The 26,660-nt window shown below is 33.8% G+C and overlaps 1 protein-coding gene across 1 annotated transcript in view; it reads left to right on the forward strand.

Annotated features, from left to right (window-relative positions):
* CBP53E_3 (Calbindin-32) overlaps positions 1 to 26,660 on the forward strand; it is a 63,785-nt gene that overhangs the window by 13,101 nt on the left and 24,024 nt on the right. The window contains exons 2-4 of the mRNA XM_051217498.1: positions 7,238 to 7,320; positions 15,426 to 15,515; positions 26,031 to 26,117. Coding sequence (XP_051064912.1) covers positions 7,238 to 7,320; positions 15,426 to 15,515; positions 26,031 to 26,117 — 260 coding nt within the window. The remainder of the gene's footprint in view (positions 1 to 7,237; positions 7,321 to 15,425; positions 15,516 to 26,030; positions 26,118 to 26,660) is intronic.

Here is a 26,660-nt window from a genome sequence, read left to right on the forward strand (position 1 = left end):
TTCTCTCTCTCTATGTTCTACAATCATTTACTTGAGAAAATATTGATTGTAAAGTTAGGTTATATTCTAATACTCATAAAACATGTTTCAATCACTTTATTTTAAGCATGTTCACTAACTTTCATTACTTGTAAGTAGTAAAGTGTCAATAGTTTTTTTTACTACACAGTCATTAGAAATTTGTGTGTACTTATGGTACAGTGAGACTGTACTTTCAAGTTGTCAGTGATGTTCTAGCTAAAGTCAGTTCGTGATTTACACTGCGAAAATTTTTACAATCTTCACAAGTTTCCTACAACATAATTAACTTATTTATTTATTTGAATATATAAACATTGGTACAATGGAGCACCAAATGCCTTTGCGTCGCACATTAACAATGAGGCCAGTAGCAGTTATCTTTGATATATGTGACACTTGTGATACTGCTTGAAGGCCCAGACCGAACCAGGTGGTTCTCTTAGGGGGCCTTCGACCTAAAGGACAGTGGAGCAACGTCAGGAGCTGCAGTTCAATGGTAGCCGGTGAACAACACTTGGTTCATACGCCATTTGTTCTCTCAGGGTACTAGAGCTCATGTGCACTATTGATTTGGAATCAGGGTTTTCCGACTTCCGTAGGTTAATCCTTCATATCCATCAACCCGGTTAAAGCGTCGGACATTCGCTTTTCGTCTTCTTAATTCCGTAAACAACACCGGTGCCACGAGAATGCAGTGAGTAGGACTTCCTTGGTAGTGACTGTCTACGAGTGGTGATGTGAGAGCATTTTGAGAGGGAGAGTGGACTCGCCCCACCCTCGGCCGTACCAGGGCATTTACGGGCACATGAATAATTATACATCCACTAAATGGGAAGCTATATTTACTTTGGAAATAATCATAGATTTTATTATATGCATACGGAATAGATTATATAGTGTAAAAGGAAATATAAACTGTCTTTTATTTTAACAGGAAATTATAATATATGATTATATATAATTAATAGGAAATGTAAGGTAAGACATTATAAATGGCATTTTTACTCCGTTAAATTATTACACTGATACTGACAAATATGTACCATTTATAATACCTGAATATGATTGTATATCTATAAATGAAAATGACGTAATAGTGTGGCGCGTGCTACTTATATTGATATAAGTAGTATATGACGCGAGTCAGGAATGTAATGTCTGGCAGCGGAAAATGGAGAAGATCAAGAAAGGAAGAGCGGGAATAGAAAGCAATTAGTATGGAAATGCAAGAACAACGAAGTTCGAGACAATTATTGAACATTTTGCAAATAAAGTATTATAGTATGGTTTTTCTAATTTAGCAAGTAACTCTGTAATTTTGTGCTGTATATTGTCCGGTAGTCCTCACCTGTGTTCTCATTCACTACAATATTTATAACCATTTAATAATATCCATTAATCGTTTAATGTGTTTTATAGAACGAAGACAGATAATGGTTAAAATGTTTAAAATTACAAAAAAATTTATTTGTATTGTAAGTAATGATGGATAATGGCTAACAGTGGAATCTAGGATACGCATTTCGTTCGATTTGAAACTTGTCATCTGGTTGTATCTACATTTCAGAGTTGATGTTCACTTGTATTGTATCATAGGGTTGACTAGTATATAGTTATAAACCGAGTTTAAGAATAAATAATTAATATTTATTACTCAAAATTTACATTACAAACTGATCTTAGTTAAATAATCATTGAAAACCAGGAAGTACTAGACAATTATTTAAATTTAGGATGAAACTTCATAAGAGTGTACACTATTAGATGCTTGCTCAGTGTTCTAGACGTTAATTGCTTTCCGCAAGATCGAAATTCCTGGTTTTAATTTCCTATAAGTTTGTAGATACGCAAGACTAAGGAGTCGCATTATTGGACGAAATAGCAGTAATATTTCCTGGTTATTAAAGATTGTTAAAGTAGAAGCAGTCTGTAATAGGAACTATGAAAATTCAACAACCTCCACAAACCTGCTGTACCCATTATTTTATAACCTAATCAATAAATTAGTGTGTACCTTATAATTTTAAATCCATAGTTCACTTCTAAATTAAAGGTAACTACTATAAAGTCACATATCGAATTTAGTATTCTCGTTATTCTAAAAGATCAATGATAACAATTAATACTGACTGGATGATTAACTTCAGTATATGGAGTTAACGTAAGTATTAGCACAAATTTAGGTATGTTTTCTTTATAGCATTTCAATCAAATGAAATCATGATAATCGTTGTATTCACTGAAAAGGAATCCAACTGTAGTTAGTGAAAAATGTTAAAAAGTATATTTATTGTGTACTGAAAGTTGTGTACCTGTTCAATGAAAATAATGATTATCTCACAGAAAAACTAGGCTTTAGGATATTCAGATGGAATATATAGATCTTTTGAAGATTGCCTTGAATAAGCCGTTGTACCGTAATTGTATGTAGAATAGATGGAATGTAACTAATAATGGAATTTCTAACAAATGTTTCTTTCTATTCGGGATAGCTTAGATCATTAAATCTGAGATTCATACCTGTTGCATGAGCGAGTGTCTTAATGAATTCGCTAGATCCATAGATAAATTATAAAATGCTTTAAGTGTCTGGTATTCGGTTTGAGTCCTAATGTGAACAACAACAATGAGATTCAACTTCCTTAAGCTGAAGAATCTCAATTAGGGAAAAAGGTTGGTCACTGATTCCACTACTTACCATATTTTATCAATTCTATATAGACTTGTTGAAAATAAAGTTCTTATCTCTGACATTATTTTTGGTTTGTAGGAAGCACTGATAATTGTGCATGCTTACTTCTGTTTACTAACATACTGTACTGAATGAAGTCTTGGTGACGATAAACAATTTTCCGTTAAGTGTGTCTTCATAAAATATTAAAACGATACATCAAATATATCATTTTCACATCTTCCATCACTTGTCCCTTACAAACTTCATCATCCCTTCATCCATGTTGTTAGAACAATTACTCTTTGCTTACATTTCTGTTGTCTTCAATTCAATGTTCTCAATCTTCTATTGTCAGACAGTCCACTTCTGATTGTTGTTACATACTACTTATATCTGTCAATTTAAATAACATACACCAAATCACGTTAAGACTTTTAGATGAACTCATGTAGCAATACATTTTCAAAAATTCATAATGTCAACTAATTTCTAATTCAAAGATTGGTTTGAAATCCTTCTGTCGAAAATATAAAAAAGTATTGATTACATAATCATATTGTGTTTACTTACTACTTCATTCAAAATTATTCGAACAGGCATAAAATCATTTGAATGTGAATGAAAAATAATCTAGTAATTTCATTAACAATAAATGAGACTGATGTATCAATGAAGATATTAAAATCCTATATGTATTAATTCACTTGGTATTGAGCATCAACTCTAAAATGCAGGTACATCCGGCTGACGAGTTCTAAATAGGACGAAACGTGCATCCTGGATTACACTGCTAGCCACTATCTATTTTTTTTATGTGTGTTGTTGCAAAGTATTTCATGTTTTGAGCATTGTCATGTATAGTCTCTAATATTGATCTTATTTAACCTTAATAGATTATGTTTCTATGTGGTGATAAATTTAATTCATTTATTATTACAGTGTATTGTATACAGTTTTAAATGAATGAAGACAATTGTAGAGGAATCTAGAAAAAAAATCTTTTGTATATACACCAACCATCATAAGCGTGCTGATACTTAATTAAAATATCCAGTTTGTTAACTTCCAGAATCATTTTTCTAAAGCAATAACCGATCGATTTTGAACTGAATTCTGTGAAACAGTTAACTATTTCAAAAAACATAAACTATACCATGAATTTCAAAGTATTTTGTTCTTTAAAAGCTTGTGTTTTAATAACAGATGACATCGACAACTGGTATATTGATGGCCAGCTTGAATATTTGGACTACTTGTTCATGCCATCTAGATATTTCAACAAGTTACCTATTTCTTTCGTTTGTTTTAATACATCATTATATCTATTAATCGCATAATCTGTTCAGATGAGTTTATGAAAAGTTTACGATCTTTCGTTGTATAAGTTACAAAAACGTATAATCAGTGACTTCATAGTAACTGGTAATATGCATTGAAAAAAATGAACACATTTCGATTCCTGAACGGCTAACATCTAAACTGTCGATCAGTCAGTCAGTCAGTCAGCTACAACCTAGAATCAGGCAGATATGTAGATTGTTCCAGGTTGCCACACCTCATTAGCACAACAAGATGAACACCAAATTCATAGAAGTAGTCACTTCAATGGTTGTAATGTATAAAAGAAGGATTGTGTATAACGATATAGTACAGGAGGAAAGAATTATTTGGTAGAAAAAAATATATATAAAACAATTTTAACCTCACATTTTATGGGAAGACAGAGAGTGTATACACCTACACCATTGTGATCGATTCTAAACCATGTCACCAAGAGTCTCCGACCATTGGTTACGATAATCACGCCACCTCAATCAAGTGATCTGTATCTATCAATATGGCTCATGTCAGAAGATAGTGACCTTATGAATTAATGCTATTTTTTATTTTGGCCGCCTCTAACTTTCTTCCAACCATCCCCAACACTAGTCTGCGTTGCGCGTCGTGGTATTCAATGTTTAGGTATACGTAAAACGTAGCCCAACAATCTTAGTCGATGAAGATTTACAATCTCATCGACTGATTTACCATCATTCCCTAATACCATGCATCTAACCTCACTATTACTTACCCGGTGATCCCAGCAGATGTGAGTAATATTTCTGAGACATCTGTGGTCAAATATTAGTGGCGCACGAATATCTTCTACTCTTTATACCCACGTCTCGCAGTCGTAAAGTAGAACAGAACGAACCGCTGTGCAATGTACTTGTCCCTTAAATGATAGACGGATATCTCGCCTTCGCTATAAGTGTCGTAATTTGTCAAGGGTCAAACGAGCTTTTCGAATCCGTGCTGAGATTTCTTCAGAAACGAACCCATTACAGCTGATCAAACTTCAAAGAATAGTGAAGTTGTCAACGCGTTCGACTACTTCACTTTCTATTCTTTGTTCAGGTGTTGATGCAAGCCAGTCTTGCGTCATCAGGATTGATTAAGAAATAAGAAAATGAAACTGGTTGAAATACGTTTTGCTGAGAATTATATTCTGTACCAAAAATATAATATTGAATGAAGCTAATAATAATATATTGTGCAAAAAATTATCGACTTATATATTTTTATATTATGTACAGAATATGCCTTCTGTGCTTCACAAATTGTTTCCAATACACACCTAACCTACCTGTAAAGTAGAACACAATAATAATCAAAGACGTTTCACCCTAAAAACTATAATCGACTCGTATATGAAAGAGTACAGTGTAAAGATCTCAACCAGATCACTCTTATTTTCTGCATAGTAAATCAAACTAGAAATTATACAGACCACAGTGTTTTGTTTGAATTCTATTTTATTTTCTCTAGTTTAGTGTCATAAATGTTTCGACAAATGATTTATTAAAATTATACTCTAAACATCACAGACATTGTTCTTCTCTTTACTTTGAATCATGATGGATTGATACTGTTCTATCATAGTTTATTTGTGATATGTAACAAGGTAATCTATGTACAAGGGGGAAACACCTTTGGTTGGAGACAAACCTTAAATATATCCATTTGATAGATCTTAAATAAATTGAAATGAACTAATTTCGTATTATCATTAATTCACACTTCATTTATATGAGTTTTTCAATTGTTTTGCAATTAGATGGCCATTTATTGATTTTTACTTAGTTAACGCACTGTTGCATTTTAATTAAGTATTCTGATTTACCATTCATTAGCCAAAATCAATTCTTTTGGTATCTATGATATATCTTTATATATAATCATTGAAAGCATAATTGGGTAGTGAGTGAATTAGTAACTATAAGCAACACTTGAATATCACCCTGATTAACTGTAAAGTTAATAACAAATAAAGTTTTGATCGAGATTATGAATCGATCAATGTTAGACTGATAGGTTCTGGGTTCGAAGCTCCTGGGGGGGGCGGGATCGTGGATGCGCACCGCTGACGAGTCCCATACTAGGACGAAACCGCCGTCCAGTGTTTCTAGATTTTCCATGGTGGTCTAGCTTCAATTGACTCATGGTTTCAACCAGTGAAATATCATTGAAAACTTGTAAGCACTGGATGGTCGTGTCGTCCCAGTATGGGACTCCTCAGTAGAGCGCGAGCTAGAATGAAACAGCCGTTCAGTACTTTTAAGTTTTCAGTGGTGATTCAACATTAATTAATTCATGATCTCAATCGAAACTCAATAATCTTTAAGGTATTCCTTGATGTTATTATTTCATGTTGTGTGTTTTTTATTCTGAATGTAAATGCTGAACTTTAGATTGTAGTGGTGAAAATATGAATCATCTAACAAGTGATCAGTTCAATTTTAGTCATTAGTATTAACATGTACAATAAATGTGTTAAATAAAATACTTTTCCCGATCATACTATCCAGGTTTCTTTACTTCAGAGTGATATGAATACTTCTAGAAGTTTCTAGTACATGAATTTTGTCAAATAGTAGCTATCCTGTTCAATATTACTATCTTATCAGTAGTATTTCACTGAATGAATAAAAATCAATCTAATTACAAACTATCCTATTGTATGAAATATTCATTATGATTTAGATTGTTTTTGATATTAAGAATAATATTTACTGATATAACTAAACTATACGTTCAAGTTAATGATGAAGTGGAAAATAATTCTATGAGTCTGAATAAATCAATATTATTATAATAGGGTTATGGAGATTTTTGAGTTTCTCTCACATGTGGTACTGAAGATCCTAGGCTCAAATCTCACGTACAGGATCATGAATGTGCACTGCTGAGAAATCCCATACTAGGACGAAATGGTCATTTAGTGCTTCTAGGTTTTTAATAATGATCTAATATTGATCAGTTCATGATCTTAATCAATAAATTGAAATTATTTCGCTATAGAAGCTTATTATTGATTCTTCAAAGCTTTGTCGTTATAATCATTTTTACAACAGGGTAAGGAAAGAAATATCGATTTTAAGATCATTGAAACATGGTTATTTTTATGTGATTTTTAATTAAAGTTTATAGATTAACATTTTGTACTTAAACTATGTGTTATTATTATATTCCATATTTCAATATGATTTACCAAAATTTTAGGTAATGGATTTATAGATGGTGAAGAACTTGAAATGTTCATGGGCAAACTAGTCGAATGTATCATACCGAAACATGCTAGAAATGTAAGCCAAGTTTATTTGATAAATATTTACCGATATAATAATATCAGCTCAAAACAATTATGTAGAACGTTTACTCCTTTATTTATGGCTGTTATCCTTCATGGAGGAGTATAGACCATTCACCAGTATTTTCGGTGTAACTCTGTTCTAGACAATCCTTTCCAGTTCATTCCAATTGCTATTCATTCTTTTAACGTCTGCTTCCCATTCTTGGAGCAATGTTTTATTCAGTCTGCCTTTTTTCTGTTTCCCTTCACGATTACAAGTTAGGATTTGCCTTGTGATGCAGTTTGGTGATTTCCATAATGTGCGTTCTATCCACCTTTGACATCTATTTTTAATTTCCTCTTCAGAAGGAATTTGGTTTGTTTTCTCCCACAGTAGGCCGTTGCTGATGATATCAGGTCAACGGATACTCAATATTTTGCGTAGACAACTGTTTATAAATAGTTGTCCAAGTTTTAGCTCCATACAATAGAACTGTCATGACGTTCGTAATAAAGATGGTAACTTTGATGTTGTTTGACAGCTGATTTGAGATGCGTCCGTTTTTTCACTTGCAGGACTTCTGTCCTTGCTTTGCCAATCGTTGCCTTTACAACAGCATCTTGCTTGTTCATCGATGATGCTGGTCAAGTACATGAAAGTCTCCATCTCTTCCAAATTTTCTTTATTAAGTGTGGTTATGATATCGTTCTCCGTGTTGAATTTGAGGATCTTGCCTTTTTCCTTGTGGATATTGAGGCTTACTGTTGAAGAGGCTGCCACTACACTGTTTTTCTTGACCTGAAGTTATTGACGTATATGGGATAGAATAGCTAGGTTATCTGCCAAGTCCAAATCGCTTAGCTGCATCCAAACTGTCCATTGTATCGCGTGCTTCCCCTAAGATGTCGAGGTCTTCGTTATTCAGTCGACCACCAGAAGAAAGATGGAGAAGGAGAGTAGGCAGTCTTTTCTATCACTGGTCCTCACTCGGAATGCATCTATCAGACGTCCTCCATGCATGATTTTGCAGTGTAGTCCGTCTTATGAATTCTGTATGGTGTTGATGACCTTTTCAGGTACACCATGGTGTCGAAGAGGTTCCCATAGAGTCCTCCTATTCAAACTGTCAAACGCCTTCTCATAGTCAATGAAGTTGATGTATAGTGACGAGTTCCGTTCAAGTGATCGTTTAAAGATGGTCCGTAGTGTCGTAATTTGGTCTGTGCACGGAATCCAGCCTGTTGATCTCGAAGTTTGGCGTCTACTTAGTCATTCATCCGAGTCAGCAACACTGTTGAAGACTTTCCCTGGTACTGGCATTAGTGTAATACCTCTATAGTTCTTACATTTGCTCAGATCTCCTTTTTCGGTATCTTGGTAAAGTATTCTTTTCCCACTTGTTCTTCCTCCCATATCTTCTTGAATAGAAGGTGAAGCATACTTGCAGTTACTTCTGTGTCTTACTTTAGTGCTTCGGTTGGTATATTATCAGGTCCCGCTGCTTTAACACTCATGATTTTTCTGTTGGCCATTCCGATTTGTTTGATCACTGATGGAATGACATCTACGGTGAGGTCTGTGTGTGCTGCTTCTATGTCCGGTGGGTCCAGTGGAGCTGGCTTATTCAAGAGTTCTTCAATGTGTTCTACCCAATTGTTCTTCCGTTCTTGAACCTCAGTGATTGTCTTGTCTTCTTTGTTCTTCATTGGTCTCTCTGGTTTACTATATTTCACTGCTAGTTACTGTTAGGTTCGTTATGCTTGAATGTTACTACTGATTCGGCTTATTCGGGACGGAACGAAGGATCAAGGATTCAGGGACTCGATAGGCTATTCTGGTCCGTTGTCCCCAACTCAGCTAACTCGATCAAGAAGTCTTGGTAAGATATGGAAATGTATTCTACAGGCAACCAGCAGATACCAGGTCAATCAGGCACACAAATCAAACATATTTATACAAATATTTATAATCGATATTGTCATGGTAAAACTTTTTAAACAATAATCAATAAGTTCATCAGTCGACTGACATTCAAATATTCAATCGATAAGTTCGTCAATTGACTGCTATCTGAACATTTAATCGATAAGTTCATCAATTGACTGCCATTCAAATATTTAAACATTTAGTCGATAAGTTAATCGATAAGATAAAATTACAAAATATGAGTTTTGGGGATCTATCGTCCCCAACAGTTTCGTCGTTGGTTGTCTGTAATCATTCAGTTTGATGTGATTCATTTTTGTCAAGAAGCACCAGAAACAAGAATACCGTACCTTCTTAGTTAATTTATATGAAAGAATTGCTTATCATAATCCAAACAGTATGAAAGTCAATGACATTACCTTCCTTTCAATATTTTAGAAATACCATATTAATATCCAATTAAAAATTAATGTAACATTCTAGGGTTATTATGTCCAAGAGTTTTGGGTAACTTCAGGGGAATTCTATTTACATGTTAACATTCAAATATTGAAAGTATTTGCCAACCTCTTGTTCCATTTTAAAATACTTCCTTAAGATTAATACATAAGTTTTCCTACTAATGTCAGACATCTTTTCTCTCTCAATACATTCTCACACCAGAGATCGTAAAACATTATTAATTCCATGAGACAGACAACGTTATCGACGAGTTATTGAATAGTTTTAGATACAATGTGAGCGTCGTGTTTCCCAAAGTTTTTATGGACGAGATACAGTTGTTTTTATTGTTTATAAATCCCTATAGACTTACTATTATCTTTGTAGACCTGAAATACTGGAGTGAAATACTTGTGAACATTGTTAAGACAGATTAGGATCAAAAGAATGTCATAGTTTAACCCCATGTAACTAGAAGAAAAATTGGTCGGGAATTATAAGTGTCATTGAGTAGTGATCAAAACCATAATAACTAATCTGTAATGTCAATTGGATTCTACCGATCATGTTGCAATATATAGTCACCAATCTTATTGACCGGACATTGGAGTACACACTATTTTGGTGTAAGGGGACTAGAGACAGTCGGTGGGAAACCTGCAACCGAGGTATTGAATTATCTGGGACTTGTTACCAGAATACCTCTACAATACTTAGGGAACACTATAACACCTATCGGACTCGAATCAGTAACACCGAGGGGCTATTTGAATTACAACTGACTCTCTGCTTATGTAACCAATGACTATGCGAATTCAGATATTTATAATGAACAGAAAGTGAAGGGCAGAAGTCATCTTGAAGTGACTTTAATTACTCTAGATGAGTTTATTAGGTTTCATATAGTTGTTCCACATTTTTGTATGAATATTCTACGGGAACATATATACATTTTTAAAAATTTTTGCAGTTTAAATCAAAAACTAATTATAGGCAGACCGCCAATAAACTTGAATGCGCTGGTCAGCTGTTTCGTCTTAGTCGTGGACTGTCCAGCAATCGGTGCCTTCAAATCCTGGTTAAGTCGTCTGGAAGTTAAGCTTTCATGAGCAAAACAGATCCTGGATATTACTCCATAAGTCGGGGTTGTGAAATGCTACTGTTAAGAAGTTTTATTCAGGGATTAAGCAGTTGGTTGTCATTGTTGTGCCAACTAAGATTAGTTAGTGATTGAGTTTCAATTAGCCTATCTTCAATGAGAACTCATCTAAATCCCAAATATTTTCGATACAATTTATTTCAACCTCATTTATGTTTGGTAATAAATGGTAATGTTTCTTTCCTTTGGATGAAAATTAAGATTAAAAAAGTATATGTTTGTATTGTTCAACATGGTAGTAAGTACTTCAAGCATGCTCCCAACATGACTGACACCATCATACCTTGAACGATATTATAGTTAGTCGTTTAATCAGTTTATACACTATCCGTATTCTCAGTATATATGTGGAAAGGTTAAGTTAATTATCAGAAAGAGGTTTCGTGGAGATTGTAGCAATTTAATAGTTGAATTCATGAGTCAATTAAAGCAGATTCATCATGGAAAACCTGGAAGCACTGGATGGTCTTTTAATCCTAGTATGAGAGTTCTCAGCAGTGCGCATTCACGATCCCGCCCCGCAATTTCGTGGGTTGATTAAAGTTAGATATTAACACCGTTGGGTGTTGATCAGTTCAGTGGACTAGAGGTAAAGCGATTGAGCGCGAGACTGGTAGGTCCTGGGTTCGAATCTCGCGGTCACGGCTTCTCACTAGAACTCCGAGAATTCCCTAACGATGCTAGTCACTAGTGAGCACATGGTAATTATCAGTATAGGTTTGTGGAGGAGTCAAAAACCCTATACTGATATTAGATTTTCATTTTATTGAATGATGACTGACCTAGAAAACTTTAATCTTGGTATCATTTTTGTTAAATTGTATTTTATTCATGTTTATTTTGTATTTTTTATCTTTTTTTATGTAGAGGCACTGTTTTAGGAATTGTTCTGTTATTTATATTCATTCGTTTGGACTCAGTGCATTAGTAATTTGGCTATCCTTTAGTTTGTAATACAGATTGAGCTTAGTTAGATAATAAGTGGAAACTGAAAGGCACTGAACAGTTAGTTAGTTAGTTCTGGTAAAGTATTCATTTAGTAGTTGTTGGTACGATATCATCAACTTTCGAACATGTAACTCAAAAATCCTAAAGTGAGAGCTTAACCTATAAACAGTTGCGGCAGCATTTAATGTTTGAGAACTTAACTTCAATCAGTTCACGATATTACTCAGTCATTTAATATCATTGGTGGGTGACTGACTCATACATGACTGAACCTCGTTTGTGATGGGTTTTGTTGAAAGTAGTTGCTAGTCAATTGGTAGTAAGTCGTGAATGTGTACTGCTGAGTTCCATACTGGGATGGAATACTTGTCCAATTTTTTCTGGTCCGATCTGGTCAAAAACTGTTTCACTAACTTTGGTTTATAATATTAACTATACAATGCAACAATGATTGTTTCCTGTTTTATTTTGATGATTACTTATATTTCCATTTAATTTGAAGAAAGTATTATTGTATTTAACATAACACCTTAATAATCCATATTATCCACACAAACAATTTCTTTCTTTTCATCTGTAAACTACTCCTAACATGTCATGTTACTTATAGCAAGGCGAAGGGTGATAAATATGTCAGTAGAATGCAATATACTATCTGATGCATATATTCATTGGTTCAAGTCGCCACACCATATTCACACAAAAACATATATTATGAAGCTAAGTCGTAGAGTAAAAGAAGTAGTGACAGTACAATAGCATTATTATTATTATTATTATTATTATTATTATTATTATTATTGGTAGTAGTAGTAGTAGTAAAGAAGAAAAAAATAAGATTTCCGGACTCACAGTCTATGAAGAGACTAAAACGGAATAGATCTGCACTGTTGCCGATGATTCTGAGCTATAACATCATTATCTCCAACTACTGGTTATAATGGTCACGTGGGCTCTAATCAGATAATCTTCATCTATCTACATGACTCAATTCAATTTTTAATTACTACGATACATTGGCGCTATGTTCTAGTTTGACCACCCCACCCCCACCCCGATTGCTTTTAGCCTACTCCTACATTAGATAATATGCACTCATTGTGGTAGGTGATTATTATTACATTTTTTCTTTATACACAAAAATTGATATAGTGGATTAATTGCACTTATCTGTTCCCTTCTACAAATCAGTCTCATTCCTAATAGTAATATTAACATATATGTATATACATACATATATATATGTCAAGTGAACAAAATATGGGAAATATGATTGAAAATTGTTTGATGTTGCTTAGCAGCGTAAGCAACAATAGTGAAAAACAAAAGTTGACAATGATATGGTCTGATAAATTTAATTGTGTATATACTTTATAAACTATTGCCTAATTTACATACAGTAAACAATACATTATATCTTTATCAGTTAAATTGAATGGATTTAAATATTAAATGACAAATACCTTAATTGACATTATTTTGTTTACATAAAACAAGAGAAAAATAAATACATAATTATTAGTATGAAGTTATGGAGACTGTTGGATTGTAATTGAGATCATGAACTGATCAATGTTAGATTATCATTGAAAACCTAGAAGTATTGAACTAGAAGCTTCGTCTTAGTGTGAGACTTCACAGCGGTTGAGCAATATCATGGATTGGTTAAAGTTAAACATTAACAACGTTGGATGTTGGCTAGCTCAGTGATCTAGAGGTTTGGCGTTTACACGCGAGATTGGAAGTCCTGGGCTCTAATCTTATATATGGGGTCGTGGATGCGCACTATTGAGGAGTCCCGTACTAGGACTTAGTGGCCGTCCAGTGTTTTCAGGTTTTTAGTGGTGGTCTAAAATTGATCGGTTCATGATCTCAAATATATAGCTATTATAAATAATTTTGTTCATAATTCACTACTATAGGGAATATGCTGACCAAATACTTCAACAAAATCAAAGTTAAATGATGCAAATATAAATGTGTATTATGAATAACATTCGAATTTAGAATTCATGTTTCATCTCATTTAAGACTCATTAAACCTAATCAATTTCTATTTCAATAGCGATGTTTACATTCAATGTTGAAATTTATATGAAAATAATTCAATAAATCATATCCATAACAAGATGGTACAGTATTATAATTCAATATTCCGTTGACATTAATATAGGTGAACTTGAAAGTCAATCAGAAAATCAAATGTCAACTACATAGACCTTTAAAACTTCCTAAAATAAATGTCAAACGCATTCCTATGCAAATGCTATAACTAGTAGGAAGTTATGGCTTGCTTACTTACTTACTCCTGTTATCCCTTGGGGGGGAAGGTAGGCCGCCCACCAGCATTTTCTATCCAACTCTGCCTGGATAATCCTTTTCAGTTCATTCCAGCTGCTATTCATTCTTTTGACGTCTGATTCCAGTTCCAGACGCATCATGTTCTTCGATCTGCTACTTTTTCATTTCCCTTGACGATTACAAGTTAGGATGTAGTTTAGTGATTTTCACAATGTGTGCACTATCCAACTCCGACGTTTATTTCCTCTTCATATGGAAGTTGGTTTTTTCTCTCCCACAGTAGGCTGTTGCTGATGGTATCTGGTCAACGGACATTGAGTATCTTGTGTAGAAAATTATTGTTAAATACTTGTATTGTTTTGATGATGGTTGTGGTAGTACTCCAAGTTTCAGCTCCGAACAGTATGCTTGTCTTGGCCTTCGTATTGAAGATTCTGACTTTGATATTGGTTAATAGTTGTTTTGAGTTCCATATGTTTCTCAACTATAGGAGTTCTGTACTCGCTTTGCTAATCGTTGCCATTACAATTGCATCGGATCCTCGTTGTTCTTTAATGATGTTGTATAGTCACATGAAAGATTATACCTCTTCAAGAGCTTCTCCACCAATTGTAGTTGTGTTAGTGTTCTCCATGTTGTATTCGAGTACCTTGAGTTTTCCGTTGTGTATGTTGAGGCCTACTGATGCAGAGTGTTCTGACACAGGGATTGTCTTGACTCGCATTTGTTCGTGTATATAGGCTGGAAGTGGTAGGTCATCTGCGAAGTCCAAACCATCTAGTCAATAATATCGTGAATGAAACAATTTCTTATTGATAACACTGAATGTACTGTATCTATAATTGGTTGATCACTGGGTAGTAATCGATGTCAAGTATGTCAGGTCCACCTTAGTGCAGATCCGATTCTACCAACCAAGTTGTAATGTGGCTACTAGTCTAGGTGACTCGACATCGCGTACACTATGCTGAGACCACCGCCAGCCACTATCTCAATCAACTGTATCATAAAATGAATGCAATTATTGATATAGACCATTAGGTTCCTGGCAAATTTATCTATATGTATCGTGTTCACAATGAAGTCTTAATATCCTTGATTCGCACGTGTGTTGAACTATGTAATTCACGATTTTGTGAAGTATCAAGTTAAACTTTTAGTTAATTTAAAAAAAAGTCAGCAGTAATGATTAGTAAGTACCAAATTTTCCGTTAACCATTTTCTATTAAAAAACGAGGATATTTTATAACAGTAAGTAAACATGGTTTATTGACTAAGCTAAAATGCAATTTTATTAATCTCTCTAATATTGTTCTTTTCTACTTTTGTCTATTGTTAACAGCAACTATCCGAGGATGATACTCGTGAATTAGTTAATGAGTTATTAAAAGTAATCGATACGAACAATGATAATCGAATCGATATTAGAGAGGTAAGTAGTTTTAAATGATAGATTTGGTTTTTCCTGTTTTCACTTTTGCATTACAATTTTAAATTACTATAAAGAGATTGGTGAATATTGATGACCATCATTGATTATAGATAATGATTGAGCAATATCGCGAATTGATTGGTGGGGGATAAGAAACTGTGTGTCCTTCGTGAGAATCGATATTCCTTGGTTCACCTATCGGTGAGGTTGTAAATGAACACCATTGTAAATATCAAAAGTTGTACAAACTTGTAAATGAATCCTCCTAAAAAAGAACTCTTCTTTGAATCAATCTTTCTTAATTTATGTAACGATAGGTATATTCCGTGTACTTCATTAAAAAATGACATAACTTGTCTAATTCTGATTTATTTATTGAATAGAATTTTCCTTATTTACCCAAACTGATATTACCATGAAAAATAGAAAAACTTATGAACAACTAAGGCGTTGGCTATCCACCAATTCAAGCTGAAACTCTATGTGTGTGAATGATACATTCAATCTCTAATCCTTCGTTGAGCCTAATACCATTTTGTATGAACGATTATCTTTCAAAATTCTCACCTGTAACTTATTTTCATCCATATATATATATATATATATATATATATATATATCCTTCTTCAACTCTCTGGTTTTTATGTAACCTCATTTGATAATTGGAGTCTTGAATCATCGGACAAAGTGAACGCTATCTTCATCTTCGCCTGCATTAACATCAATTAGCAGTCAAACGCCATGACATGTCTTCCCTTATATCAATACACGTGAACAACTACGGATGCACATTCGACTGGAAAATTATGGAGATTTTAGATAGAGGTGATTCCAAAAGCACCAGAGAATTTTTCGAACCTTGACATTCAAGACAATCAGCACTCAATAAGCACATTGAAATCGATCCAATTTATCAACCAATCATGAAAATTATGTACAAACATAGAAATAAAAAGCAAACTAATTGGAGATACAGTCGAGAAGAACCGATCAACATTGACGTGTAGAGGACAAGCTTTGAACCAAATGTGTAGAAATTCGAACACTTCACTTCTACCTGAAGTTTGTGCTGATGATGTCGTTCAGAGGAACGATGAAAATTCCAAAACCAAACCATCCAGCTCATAGAACAAAACTTTACTAAAGTCTTGAATCACTTTATGACATATATTTACTATACAACTATGGATACATGTATACAGCTTAAATAAATGATTTCGTCTAAAAGTAAAAAGTCTTTATTGAATTCTCTTTTTATTTTTACACATGGATACAACAGTAAATTATTCAAAATAAAGTGTGTCTACTACATTTGAAATGTTGCGCGTCGTCACTGAATTTTATTCGAAAATTAAAAAAAACAACTTTATTGATTAAAATTCATGAAACATTTATTTAGGCGACAAATAATTTTGTTTTAATGATTCAATAGAAATAGGAATTATTGACCGAATCAATGTTCACTTTAAGTTTCTTCAAGATTATGAATAGATCAAAACGATGTAATATATATATATATATATATATATATATATATATATAATGGTAATTTGTGAGTTAATTAAAGGTAGACAATCAGGAAAACCTGGAAGCACTAGATGGCAGTTTCGTCCTAACACGGGACTTTTTAACGGTGAGTACCCATGACTTCACCCGCAGGATTCGAAACCAGGATTTATCAGTCTCGCGCGCGAACGCCTAACTTCTATACTACTAAGCTGGTTAGCATCTGACGGTGTTAACGTTTAACTTCAGCCAAAATTTCTTAGTGAAATCTGAGAACCGTACAGTCAATTGTCTCAGACTTTATTGTTACTTGTTTTCCATACCAATCACTTTCTGTTCTTGTTCTCTTCTCTTCGATCTTCTCTAACTTCTGTCGCCAGGCATTTCACTTTTGATTGATGATACAAACTACTTATATCTGTCGACATCAGTAGGACATACTACATAAATACTTACTCACTTAATTACCCCTCTTACCCATCGTGCAGCTGAGGTCAATGCATAAGAAATAACAGCTTAATTAATTTCTGTCAAATATTTTAACCGAAACTTGATTATGATAATAACCATAGATGTTTCATTTCGTTTCATTTCAAATTTCCAGTTGATATATCAGATTGAAAAAGACTATATTTAAGCATATTAACAAACATATCACATATCCTATTACTAATAAACAAAAGAATTATCAGGATTGGTTTTGTGGAGATTTTTAGTAAGTTCAACAGTTGAAATCATGAATCAATTGAAGCTGGCTAGTTGAAGTTAGACATTAACACCGTTGGATGTCGGCTCAGTGATCTAGTGGTTAATCGCTCTAGCACGAGACGTATAGGTCTTGTGTTCGAATTTCGCGGGGGGCGGGATGGTGAATGTGAACTGCTGAGGAGTCCCATATTAGGGCGAAACGGCTGTCCAATGCTTCCAGGTTTCCCATTGTGATCTGGCTTCAATTGACTCGTGATTTCAACTGTTGAAAGAAAAGAGTTGTTCATAGTCCGAGATTTTACCTAAGACCATCGTAAACAACAAATTTAAGTAACAAACACTCACTTTCATTCATCATCGGTTAGGAATATTAAAAGCCAAGTGACAATCGTCTCAAAGGATAAAGTTGAGAATCTCTTTGACTCCGATAAATATCTTAGTTGAAAATGTTTCCTGGAGATTTCCTAAGATTGTGGGTTGTATTCAACACTGATTGGTCTTCACTAAAGGATCATTAGAAGGTACGGATTATTTAAAAGGTGTTTTGGTCTAGTATGATACTCCTTACCTGTGTTAATTCACGGCTTGATTAGCGGTCGCATTCATGGCCTTCTTACCTCAACGTGAACTGGGCAAATGCAACCTATTAATTAAAATAATCTACATGAAAGCCCTTTAATTAAATCATAATAGTCAACTCCCTAGTGATTTACTGCAAGATCTTCCTTAAGTTTTAGTAGGAAATCGTAACTGTTGAAAACCAGATTTACTAGGATTGAGGCAGTTATTAACAGGGGTATTGAAACGATAGCCCTGAACTATCACAACTTGAAAGAAATCGAAATTATACCATTCCGATTTTTGACTATTTTCTCTTCAACCTGAAGGTCCTTGGTCTGATCATAAGTGAGATCATTGGTGCGTATGATTCAGGACTCCTATTCTAAAAATAACAAGATGTTCAGCAGTCCGTGGTTTTATATGGCACCTCAACTGTGATCAGTCTGTAACAGATGCAACATATATATAGGGACTTTTTTAATGTAGTTTATAGTTTATATTGTTGACCAATCTTTATCGAAAAACCACTAAAAATCAGAAAGCACTAAACAAGTACTTAGTCTTAGTGTGAAAATCCTTTGACAGTGTACATGTACGATCCAACCATTGATAAATCACGGGTACTTCATGTCTCAGAGTCATCATTTATCTTCCGAATCGCTGAAGCCTCATACAACTACTGATATTTCCAAGCTTAGTTAGATCACAAAACTGATCAACTATCTTTCTGTTTTATTAGTAAGTAAACACATCACAACGTAGATGAACTCCTCTATTCACAGCTTCTTAATAAGAACTTCAGGAATCACCTTTCATAACTAACCATTTTCTTCGTTATTCTATTTTGTGTTATTTTCCCCTATTATACTGTATAACAAAATTTAGCAGTTTGTAACGTTGCATCAATGTAATTTTTTGTTTATTTCATTCCGTTTACTGTCATTTACTTCCTTTCTTTTCATAATTCTAATTGTTTAACACATGCTGAGATATATTACAAAACTATGTTATTTTCAATTAAACTAAGCTATAACTTCATTCTAACATAGAGCATATATTAATTAATAATATTCATAGTAAATGAGCATTTGATAATGAAACTAATCAAGATAGAATTTTGTTAAGATTATGAACCAAACTGTAACCACATGGGTTTAAAGTGTAAGCACTCTCCATAAGATCTAGAAATCTTGAACTCGATTTCAGGTAAGGGGTCGTGAATGCACACAGCTGAGAAGTGTCATATTAGGACTAAACGACTGTCCCTAAATGCCCTGGTACGGCCGGGAGTGGGGAGAGTCCGCTCTCCTTCACCAAATGCTCTCACATAGTCACGCTTACATAGCCTCTGCCAGGAAATTCCTAATCACTGCCTTCTCGTGGCATCGGTGTTGTTTACAAAATTGAGAGCACTAAAAGCACTTTAACCTGGTTGGTGGATACAGAGAGTCCACCTAGGGGAGTTGGAAAACCCTGATTCCAAACCAATAGTGCACATGGGCTCCAGTATCCTCAAGGAACAAATGGCGTATGGACCAATCGATGGTCACCGGCTATCATGAGACTGCATCTCTTTACGATGCTCCACTATCTTGTGGATCAGACCCTATGGTCGAAGGCTCGGGGTGTGGCCTCCTAAGAAAACCACCTGTTTCGGTTTAGGCACCCGGGCAGTATCACAGCCCTCACACATATCAAATGAGATTTGTGTGGCACATATGTATCTGGTGTCCCCTTGTATCAGTATTTATGTGTTCAAATAAATAAATAAATAACAAATACTAATACTGACTGTTTTGCAATATTATTTAAACATTAATCTTTATTAGTTGTCCACCACTAAACAGAAAATAAAACAGTCAATTTTCAAATCATAGATACTAACTGAATAGGTTTAAATGAGTGTATAGAAATAATAAAGACAATTATGGTTAGAAATGTTTGTTATATCAGCGTTTACCAACCACATTCGATGATAAGGACCAATGTCATTGTTTTGAATTGTTGTAGCCTCTTATATTTGTAAAAGATACAGTGAATCTTTACTGGTATAATGTTACATTAAACTGAAACGTAACTCTGTTTTAGTTCATTTCAGGAAAACATAAATATTGACTAAATTCGATAAAACAGAAATATACGTTGAGTTTGCATGAATTTTGATTTTATTTTACAATTTCACAGTTAATAGTTTATCCTTAGTTACTGTATGTAATCAAATATATCATAAGTGTATATCAGGGTGTTATAACTTATGGCCTGTATGCCCTGTTAATATGTAACGTAATGATATCGTCAATTAGAGAGCAGTGGATTATCAATCGGACCAATGACGCATAAAACCCCGTACGAGCAGTCTAGAGTACATATCGATCCTGCTTCCTACCTAACCCAGCCAGTTAGGTTCAGAACACCAATATCAGCCTCTGCAATATGAATCATTTATTTTCAAACATACGGGGTTTATATACCAATCAAACAGACCACAACGTAGCGTAAAATAGAAAATAACATTTGTAAAAGATTTGGCCAAATGTGGCTGTGAATGAGGTAGGTAGGAATTAATTGACAGGGCATAATTCAAAAATGGCAAATCGTATAGTAATAATTCATAGGTAAAAATAAAGCTTATGATAAGAGGAACACGGATATGAATAGTTTAGTTATTTAACAGTTATACGATAAAAATATAGGCATAGTATTGGTCCACAAATGGATTACAAAAGTCGCCATTCATTATGCTTATCAAGACATAACACAGGGATTAATGGAGAGTTGTGAAATTGTGCAGATATCATTTATTACCAACCTGAAATATCTGTCTCACGATCGATATGTTAAGACACAACCGCTCATGACTTCTGACCAGAGGTTTAGGAATATTTGGCAAATACAGTCATTAATGAACACAGTAATTGCTTAGATGTTTGCGAGAATAGGCTATGAATTTGATCAATACTAAAGCTATTTAACATAGCTAAAACAACTCAAGGATATCTACAAATCCCCTTTACTAATTGATTTATATATGTTAACTAATGAATAACTTTTGGAGACAATCATGGTAGTGCTTACGAGAAGGTGTAGTAACATAGAGTTTAACTATATTGGATGTTAGATAGTTACCCTGTAGTGAATAAGTGAGAAGAATTGAATGTAGTTGGACACAAAATTACAGAACAACTTAATATAATTTGAGAATCATACATTAAATACTTCATTTGCAAAATATCAGTCAATCGTCTCAGACTTCATTGTTCTTTCGTTTCTACACCAATCATTCTTCGTTCTCTTTCTCTTTTCTTTGATCTTCTTAACCTTCTGCCATTAGATATTTCACTTTCGATTGATGACACATACTACTTATATCTATTGACATCAGTAGCACACATCATAATTTATCAATACCATCAAGAAATGGTTAACCAATATCACGAATCGATTGAAGTTACATATTGCATAGATCATTGAATACCATTTCAATAGTTTAAAGTTTCAGTAAATTTTGATAACTTAAAGATTTGTATTCGATCAATAGTACTTATGAATGAGTCCTATACTATCCAGTACTTTCTAGTTTTCATTGTTTGTTTGTTTTTCTTCTTCTAACTAAGATCAGTTAACAGAATAATTGAATACTGATTATTATTATTATCTCATAGAGAATAATAAAATGTCTCTCTAAAAATTAAATCTCATTCATTTTAAAAAGGTAATAATGAATATTAGTTAATTGCTTTTAACTATTTTGACTCTAATCTGATTGTATTTAGCATCCCTGTAATGTATCTTATACCAATATATATCCATTATTACTATTATTATTATTATTGTTAGAGATTATTTTTCTGGCGACAGAAATCCGTTTGATTAATTCCCATTTCCTGGTATCATTTTATATTAACATCATATTTAATGAGAGTATACAAAATAAAATGTGAAATGTATCTTTCCTTTCCCCCCCCCTCTTGTTTCCATATAAAACATTAAACTATACCATTAGAATTGATTTAATTAGAATGATATGCATCAAATTATGTTTGGTATATACTTTTTTTCCTCTATATATTTTTTCTTTGGCATAATGATTATCAATGATCAGTTAGTTAAAATGTTTCATAATCAATTAAAAGTTTGAATTAGTTTTCAATATAAATCATTATTAATATCAGATGGGTTTTATGGATATGATAGTAATTTTAATGGTTAAGATTATGAATTATTTGAAGCCAGACCACATATGTTCATTAGTGACTGGCTTCAAAAGGTATATCCTACAGTTCTAGTGAGAAGTAGTGACCAGTGGAGTTCAATCAGGTTTGTTGTGAGATGGTAACTCACTGAAGACAATAGTGGATGTGTCGCTCAATTTCGTGGATTAGTTGAAGTTAGACATTAACACCGTTGGATGCCAGCTCAGTGGCCTAGTTGGTTAAATGCTCGAGCGCGAAACCAGTAGGTCCTGGGTTTGAATCTCGCAGGGGGCGAGGTCGTGGATGCACACTGCTGAGGAGTCCCATACTAGGACGAAGTGGCCGTCCAGTGCTTTCAGGTTTTCCATGGTGATCTAGCTTCAATTGACTCATGATCTTAACCATTGAAATTACAAATCATTATTGTTTACTAAGTGTTAAGAAAAACAGGGAGGGGGGCATTAAACATTTATAATCATTTTAGGTATATGATTCTTCAAAAAGTACTAATCTATGATTATTTGAGTATTTAAATGTAGAACATTCAATTCTTAAATTGGGAGAATGATATTACTGATCAATATAAAGAATGACTTGTAATACATGGAACTAATCAGTGTTCAGTGATTGATCGGTTGTAAAACTTTTAGTTCAATTTAGATGTTGTTTTAACTCCACTGACCATTTTTTTTTTCAGTTTGATAATTGAGATCCATAAATAGAATTGAACCACTAGTTAATGCATGATTATCGTTTATATTTAAATAGTTGTGTTGTGTTGGTATTGAGTGTTATTTCGTTCCTTTTGTTACCTTTATCTATTTTTCTATACTGTCGAGTAATCCAGCGATTTTTTTGGTTGTTAAGAATCTACAAGAATTCCTTGCGAAAGTCTTTTGAAGTCGGTGAACGTCTAAAAATAGTCCTTCAAATAGATCTCAGACATTTCCAGAAAAGCAGTATATTATGTCATATTTTCATTGGGTAGTCACGGGTTCTACAAGTGATTTCAACATATTTATGAGAGCACCCGAAATAACAAGGTCATCGATAAATCTTAAAATACCCTTGTTTTCTGTATCTTAATTAACCTTGAACGTTAAACTTTCACCTCACGTACCGTTATCTTCCATGCATAGTTCAAGAGCAGGAGATTTCTAGGAGACAGTAAAGTAATTAGAAAAACAGTTTCAAGCGTTCAAATATCAAACGTCACGTTAAGTTCAACACCATTCAAATTATTGATTCATAGTTATTTATAACTTGTTCGGTAAATAATATAAGATCAAATTCAAAAATCGATTTAAGGTAGATAATCATCGAAAACCTAGAAGCACTAGACGGCAGTTTCACCCTAGTATAGGACTCCCCAGCAGTGCGCATCCACGGTCCCGCATGCGGGACGCGAACCCAGGACATCCGGTCTCGTATTTGAACGCTCAACCTCCAGACCACTGAACCTGTATCCAAAGGTATTAATGTCTAACTTCAACCAATTCACGATATTGCGCAATCCTTCATCCATTGTCTGATTTGGATAACTTTCTTGAACTCAGCATGGATCAGACTCTTTTGGTCACGAAATCTCACTAGAACTCCAGGAACTTCGTGTTGAAGCTAGTCGCGAAAATAGTTCATAATGCAGAGGGTTATGTAGAAGAATTGTGCAGATACTTTGTAACTTCTCACAATAAATACACACTTCTCTTGTTTATTTACGCATTTTATAATAGTTTTATGAAAGACTAAATCCAACTAGTCTCAATGATTACTTAGTCAATCTTGTCCTTCTATATTATGTTCATATTTGTCGAATCTATTCATCGCATATTGATATCGGTTGGGTTACCATTAGAATCCAGGAAGCACTGGATAGCGGTTTTGTCTTAGTACGGGACTCCTCAGCTGTGAACACATTCTTTGTGATTTGATGTCTGATTAATATTACTAATAAGTATTAATGGAAAACGAAGGAACACTAAAATACTGTATCGCCTTAATTTACGAATTTTTAAATATCGAATACATAACATTCCTTATGGAATCAAACATAAGAACTTTAATGTTTACGATGACCATGGTATCTTTGAATGACAAATTTGAAATCATATGACTCGTAATGGTCTCAACGTTAAGGAATTCATAATGCTGAATGATCATCATCTTAGCAGTGGAATTTTTAGTGGTTCCTTAACTGACATCAGTGCATATTCAACGCACACCAACTTCAAATTTTATTTCTGTAGACTAAGAACATTTTAGAACAATGGAAGAAATTCACTCGGGAGCTGAACGGAGTAGTGGTATTTCAATGAAGAAACGCTATTATTCACCCAAGTTATTAACCATACATTGGCTTGTCTAACTACGATAAGTAAGTGTCGGAAGCTATGAAAATTCAACCATCTCCACAAATTCCCACTATAGTTACTAATCATGTGTTTACTTGTGGCTAAATTTGAAATATAATTCCTTAAGTTCTAGTAAGAGGCTATGACCAGAGGAGTTCAACAATGACCAGTGTGAGATATTTATGCATCAAGTGCAATAGATGATTGGGCAATGTCGCCAAATGGTTAAAGTTAGAAATGTAAAATATCGGTTTATGATGTAATGGTCTCAACATCAAGTGCTAATTGCAAGGCCATAAGTCCTGGAATCAATCCACGGTTAAGCGCAAGTGTGTGCTGCTGAGTAATCACATATTAGGACGAAATTCCTGTCCAGTGGCCCAAGTTTTTAGCTGTATCCGAGCTAATATAAGTTCTTGACTTAAACTGTGAAAATTCTGTAATCTCGACAAACCCCCTTACATCAATTTCATGAAATGCTTTTGATAGATACCTCAATGATAAGTTACTACCAGTATTGTCTCGCATTGGATCTTTACTCTTCTTTTAAAGGATATATATATTTTTTTAAGAGAAACGTTAACTTAATCATGGTGATTTGTATGTCATTAATAATAAATGAAAGTGCATGAAATTACCAATCATGAAATGTATCAAATGGTTAAGCTAGTGGTGGTCATGTATATCTAATTACTTTAGTACTGATCGATTATTATCGACTACTTTCATCGGTCTAACATTTCAGCGTAGTATACTCAATGTTAAGTCACTTATTTGGCCACATTACAACCTGGTCCATAAGATTCGATTAGGACTAAAAGGATCGGACAAACAATACACTGTTTCTTAATAAGTGATCAACTAAGTGTAAATATTAGCAGTAAAAAAACGGTAAAAATTGTAAACGTACTGATAATAAACATTATGATGAAATGAACAAATAAATATATGTATGTAAGTTAGTTGACCATTAAGGACTAGGAAACACTAAGAAACTGTTTCGTTTTAGTAAGGCACTCCTCAGTAGTTTATCCATGACCCCCCCCCACGGATCGAACCACGGACATCCAGTTCCTGTGAAGAGAGCTTAACCTTATCCGAGTAGTTTACACATTTACTTCCTATTACTTCTATCATTGTTTATTCAACTTTTTTCCTTGTTTATTTTTATTTGTTTATACTCATTTTTTTATTAGTTGGCTCAGTTACTTCCAACTGATGAGGAATTTTTAATTTTATTCCAACGAGAAAATAAGTTAAATTCCAGTGTTGATTTTATGAAAGTAAGTTACTTATTATAATGTTATGTAAAGAAAAAAGTGACCTTTCAAATGTAAATGTAATTTTTTTACTCTACTGATATTGATAGAATAATCTTCCGTTTTGTACATATAAATACATATTCATCTAATTGAACAATGAGTGGATTACTTACTTACTTACACCTGTTACTCCCAAGGAAGCATTGGCAATCTATCAGCATTTTAAAATCCACTTTGTCCTGGATCTTTCTTTCTAGTCCTATCCAAATGTTGTTCATTCTTCTCATGTCTCTCTCCATTTCTCGATGTGATATGTTCTTTGATCTTCCTTTTTTCCTTTGGCATTGAGGATTCCAAGTGAGGGCTTGACTTTTGACACAGTTGGGTGCTTTCCTCAATGTGTCCTATCCACTTACAGCCCTTCTTCCTGATTTCTTCCTCCGCTGGAACCTGGTTTGTTCTCTAATAGTGTTGCTGATAGTATCTGGCCAATGGATCCGAAGTATTTTGCGTAGGCAACTGTTAGTAAACACTTGTAGCATCTGGATTATGACCAGGAGAAAA

The sequence above is a fragment of the Schistosoma haematobium genome, chromosome 5, assembly GCF_000699445.3.
Source record: "Schistosoma haematobium chromosome 5, whole genome shotgun sequence".
Taxonomy (NCBI): domain Eukaryota; kingdom Metazoa; phylum Platyhelminthes; class Trematoda; order Strigeidida; family Schistosomatidae; genus Schistosoma; species Schistosoma haematobium.